At 44.0% G+C, this 5,735-nt stretch overlaps 1 protein-coding gene across 1 annotated transcript in view; it reads right to left on the reverse strand.

The window, feature by feature from the left end:
• PMM2 (phosphomannomutase 2) overlaps nt 1–5,735 on the reverse strand; it is a 32,837-nt gene that overhangs the window by 26,353 nt on the left and 749 nt on the right. The window contains exon 2 of the mRNA XM_017533725.2: nt 1,356–1,467. Coding sequence (XP_017389214.1) covers nt 1,356–1,467 — 112 coding nt within the window. The remainder of the gene's footprint in view (nt 1–1,355; nt 1,468–5,735) is intronic.

The following is a 5,735-nucleotide window of genomic DNA, read 5'->3' on the forward strand; positions in this document are numbered from 1 at the left end:
AAAAAAAAAAAAAAAAAAAAAAAAAAAAAAAAAAAAAAAAAAAAAAAAAAAAAAAAAAAAAAAAAAAAAAAAAAAAATGATATTTACAATAGTAGTTCTCAAATGGGGGTGATTTTACAAGGAGGTCATTTGGCAATGTCTGGAGACATTTTTGGTTGTCACAGCTGTATGTGTGCATGTGTGTGTGCTGCGGGCATGTAGTGGGTAGAGGCCCGGGATGTTGCTAAATACCCTACAAAGCACAGAGCAGCCCTAACTGGTCCAAAGTATCAATAGTGCGGAGGTCAAGAAATCTTGCTCTAGAGGAGCTGGTTCCAAGATGTGAGAACTCCGGGGACAATAGGGGATAAAAGAACAATCAATTCATCCACCTCTGCACTTACTTTTTTTTGTTCTTTTTTGAGATGGAATCTCGCTGTCGCCCAGGTTGGAGCGCAGGGGCGCAATCTTGACTCACTGCAACCTCCGCCTCCTGGGTTCAAGTGATTCTCTTGCCTCAGCCTCCCGAGTAGCTGGGATTACAGGCTCATGCCACAACACTCGGCTAATTTTTTGTATTTTTAGTAGAGACGGGGTTTCACCATGTTAGTGAAGATGATCTCGATCTCCTGACCTTGTGATCTGCCCACCTTGGCCTCCCAAAGTGTTGGGATTACAGGCGTGAGCCACCACGCCCAACCCACTTATAATTTCTTACAGGCCAAGAGGTCCTGGGGCTATGGAGATGAATAATCCATACTCCTGCTCTTCAAAAACGTATCATCAGATAGTGTGCAATAATTACAGAATGCTACATTAGCAGGGTTGTGCACTAGAATCTCTCAGAGGTACTTGCTAAGATAGGATTCCCAGGCCAATAGACCTATCAAGTCAGTATCTCCAGTAAAGGGGTCAATAAGCTTCTCCAGTTTTCCAGGATCCTGTGCTGGCAATTCTGTTCCAGTGGTGGGGAGGTGAGAGAGGCTGTCAGAGGGACAATATGAAGACCGGCCGAACTAGGGCTAGAAGGACAGTGAATGGGTACAAGTAAGAATTATTCCAGGCAGAGAGATTACCATGTGCAAAGACACAGCAGCTGACCTTCCTAGGTGAATCTACTCACACATCTGAGTACCCAGTTCTCCATCAGTAACTCTTGAAATTTACTGGATTAAAAGCAGAGAAAAAATAAAGATGAAGAAAATGTTTCCAAAAATAAAAAAAATAAAAATAAAAAACGAAAATGTTTCCCAAACAAGGAAGCAGAAAGTCTGTCATATGGGAACAAGAATTCAGGGCAGCCTATGATATTCAGCCACAACGTCCTGATAAGAAGTTAATGTTTTACCAGGTATAATCAGCAACCTATCACTCACCATCATTTCCCAGTTGCTCCTGTACTTTCTCAAAGTCCGACCCGCCTACCACTCCGATTTTGATCTTCTGCCTCAATTTTTGCAAGAAGTCATCCATTTCTTTGGTAATTTTCTAAATTTCAAGAAGGAAAATACAACAGTCATTAGCCACAAAATAATCAGGTGACTAAAACTCTAAGGGTAACACAATTACACAAGTTTTATCTTTTTATTTAAAAATTAAAGAAAAAAAAAGTTTTTGGTATATGGTCTCACTTGCCACCCAAGCTGGCGTGCAGTGGTATGGTCATAGCTCACTGCAGCCTCGACTTCCCTGGGCTCTGGCGATCCTCCTACCTCAGCCTCCTGAGTAGCTGGGACCACAGGTATGTGCCATCATACCTGGCTACTTTTTAAATTTTTTGTAGAGACGAAGTTTTGCCATGTTGCTCAGGCCGGTCTGGAACTCTTGGGTTCAGGAGATCTGCCAACCTTGGCCTCCCAAAGTGCTGGGATTACAAGCATAAGCCAGGCCTACAAGCCTTATTTTCATACATGCCAATTCAGTTACCAGCAATGTACACAGTTCAAATATTTCAGTTGTAATTTAGGGGCATTTTTACCAGAATAAACTTGTTTTTTTGCCAAACTTTAAACACACAGGTAATAGATTAGTAGCTGTTTTGCAATGTCCCAGTTATTTTTCTATGCATTTATAATACCCATCTATGGGCACGTATAGAAATAGGTCTTATTTTTGAAACATAAATGGAATCATCCTATATACTGTGCAGTGACTTGCTTTCTTAGCACTATGTTGTGGTGATCTTTTCATGCCAACACAGATCTACCTCATCCTTCCTTTTAAATGCTAAACTATACACCACTTACGGATTTAATTTTTTTTTTTTTTTGAGACAGAGTCTTGCTGTGTTGCCAGGCTGGAGTAGTGCCAAGATCTCGGCTCACTGTAACCTCTGCCTCCCAGGTTCAAGCAATTCCTCTGCCTCAGCCTTCAGAGTTGCTGGGACTATAGGCAAGTGCCACCATGCCCGGCTAATTTCTTTTGTATTTTAGTAGAGACAGGGTTTCACCATATGGGCCAGGATGGTCTCTATTTCCTGACCTCCTCATCTGCCTACCTCGGCCTCCCAAAGTGCTGGGATTACAGACGTGAGCCACAGTGCTTGGCCCAAGTTGTTGATTTTAAAACAAAATAACATAATGTGATTAAAGAGGAAGCTCAGAACTGATTTATTGCCCAAAACAAAAAAATGTAAGAGATGACTAGAATTTTTAGTTTCTTCTAAAAGCAAAGCTCCTATCTAGAAAGAGTGATCTTAATGGTATAATCTTACAGTAAATTCCAGACTGTGTGGTAATTTTTAAAAAGTTGTACACTAAGATGAAAAAATAGCCCTACATTAAGACACATCACAATTTTTTAACTGTACTTTAGGTTCTGGGGTACATGTGCAGATCATGCAGGACTGTTGCCTAGGTACATAAATGGCGATGCGGTTTGCTGCCTCCATTCCCCCCATCACCTCTATCTGGCATTTCTCCCCATGTTATCCCTCCCCAACTTCCTCCCCCCCCCACTGACCCTCCCCTAGGTATTTTTACAAGTCTTATAACTCAGTACTTTGAGCAATCTTAGTGGTACATTTACGTTGAATGTCTTTTTTTTTTTTTTTTTTTTTGACGAAGTCTTGCTCTGTCACCCAGGCTAGAATGCAGTGGGTGGTCTCAGCTCACTACAACCTCCACCTCCCCAGTTCAAGCAATTCTCCTGCCTCAGCCTCCCAAGTAGCGGGGATTACATGTGCCCATCACCACACTTGGCTAATTTTTTTGTATTTTTAGTAGAGACAGGGGTTCACCATGTTGGCCAGGCTAGTCTCAAACTCCTGACCTCGGCCTCCCAAAATGCTGGTATTACAGGCATGAGCTATGGCGCCCGGCTGAGTATCTCTTTTAAAAAGTTACTAGAAATTTAGAAAATACAAAAAACCATTTAATTCAACCTCAGTATAACAATACTTGGAGTCCAATGATTAAAAATTTTTTTAAGAGTAATACATGAATTTGATTAAAATAAACTTGTACTGACAGGTTTGTAATAGAGTGTAATCTTTTCTACCTCTCACAGTGGAATCTGGACCTATTGGACAAAATCTAGGAGTAGTCTTTAAGACTCAGAATGTAGTGGCTCATGTCTGTAATCCCAGCACTTTGGGAGGCTGAGGTAGGCAGATCACCTGGGGTTAGGAAATAGAGACCAGCCTGGCCAACATGGTAAAACCCTGTCTCTACTAAAAATACAAAAATTAGATGGGCATGGTGGCCCTCGCCTGTAGCCCAGCTACTTGGGAGGCTGAGGCTGGAGAATCACTTGAACCCGGGAGGCAGACGTTGCAGTGAGCCAGGATCGTGCCACTGCACTCTAGCCTGGGCCACAGAGCTAGAATCCCTCTCCAAAAAAAAAACAAAAAAAAAACAAAAAAAAACAAAAAAAAACAAAAACCTAGAACTGTGAAAATCAGAAAGTCAGAAGCACTTTCCTGAATGGCATACCCACTGACTAGAACAGCTTCCACACCTTAGCATGGACAGGAAATGGCAAACTTGACAAGAACCAATGTCCTGAGGCCCAGGGACTTGTACAAGGTTGGCTGTGTAAAACTGAGGAGGTTAGGTCTTCACTGGGTCTGTTTCCTTATGTTTACAATAGCAATAACAACTATCCTACCTGGGAAGAAAGATGGAGGAAGGCTGAGAGGGTCCAGTGATACCATGAAAAAGAGTTGGCAATGTAAATCCTAGACCACAATGGCCCACAGACCAAATTGGGCAGCTGTTGGTTTTTGTAATAAATAAATAAAATTTTATTGCTCCTGCCTCAGCCTCTGAAGTAGCTGGGATTACAGGCACCTGCCGCCATGGCCAGCTCCTGCCCCAGCCTCCCTAGAAGCTGGGATTACAGGCACCTGCCACCATGCCCGGAGTAGAGACGGGGTTTTGCCATGTTGGCCAAATTGGTTTTTATAGGGTTTATGGCTGGTTGTGCACTAAAGCTGAGTGGTTACTATAGACCATATGGTCTGCAAAGACAAAAGGATACGCTATATGACCCTTTACAAAAAATGAATTAGGGACTGCAGTTTTAGACCACTATGATTTTTTTTTGTTTTTTGTTTTGTTTTGTTTTTTTGAGACAGAGTCTCCCTCAGTTTCCCAGTCTGGAGTACAGTGGCATGATCTTGGCTCACTTGAACCTCCACCTCCTAGGTTCAAGCAATTCTCTTGCCTCAGCCTCCCAAGTAGCTGGGACTACAGGCGCACATGGCCACACCTCATTTTTTGTAATTTTTTTTTAGAGACGGGTTTGCACCGTGTTGCCTAGGCTAGTTGTGAACTCCTGAACTCGGGCAATCTACCTGCCTCAGCCACCCAAAGTGCTGAGACTACAGGTGTGAGCCACCATGCCCGACCGGCACTATGGGCTTTTAACAACCCACAAGTGTGTGACTGCTGAATCTCAGAGGCAGTAAAAGCTGTTGAGGAACTTGGGAGTGTCAGCACTAGGTGGATCAAACCTGTGGCTGAGAAGTGCAATTGATATGTCTAAGGTCACAGGCATTTTACGTGGACCTCTGGAGCACACCACCGTTACCACAAGCGAAAAACTACAAGGGATGAGGGTAGGTGAGGACAGTGAGGCCACTGGGGTCCAGTGTCAAGTTCAAATGGCTGGTGTGCAGTGACCAAGTTCTCAAAAGGGGACAGAAGAGCCTCATCTCAAGGCTGATCGTAACTGAAACTTATCTGTGCCTGTAGCAGCAATATCTGGAAGTGGAAAGCAAGTTTCCAAGGCCCTAAAGAGGGTCTCAGGAGGCAGCCTTTAATAACCTAGGGGTCCTCCATCTCCCGAGTCCACTGCAGGGGCTGGAGATGGGTGTGGTGGAGGTGGCTGTTTATTGAGGCCTAGTGTGTTACAGGCAATATAACTTCAAGAATTTATGCAATCTCACCTGAACCTCACAGACACCATATGGCACAGGGGGTAATATTCCCATTCAAAGCTGAAGATGAGGTCAGGCATGGTGGCTCATGCCTGTAATCCCAGCACTTTGGGAAGCTGAGGCGAGTGGATCACCTGAGGTCAGGAATTTGAGACCAGTCTGGCCAACATGGCGAAACCCTGTCTCACTAAAAAATATAAAAATTAGCATGGCGTGGCGGCAGGTGCCTTCAATCCAGCTACTTGGGAGGCTGAGGCAGGACCCGGGCGTGGTGGCAGGTGCGTGCAATCCCAGCTACTTCGAAGGCTGAGGCGGGGGAATTGCTTGAACCTGGGAGGCGGAGGTTGCAGTGAGCCAAGATCGCCCCATTGCACAC

Source organism: Cebus imitator, unplaced genomic scaffold, assembly GCF_001604975.1.
Source record: "Cebus imitator isolate Cc_AM_T3 unplaced genomic scaffold, Cebus_imitator-1.0 Scaffold4, whole genome shotgun sequence".
In the NCBI taxonomy this organism is placed as follows: domain Eukaryota; kingdom Metazoa; phylum Chordata; class Mammalia; order Primates; family Cebidae; genus Cebus; species Cebus imitator.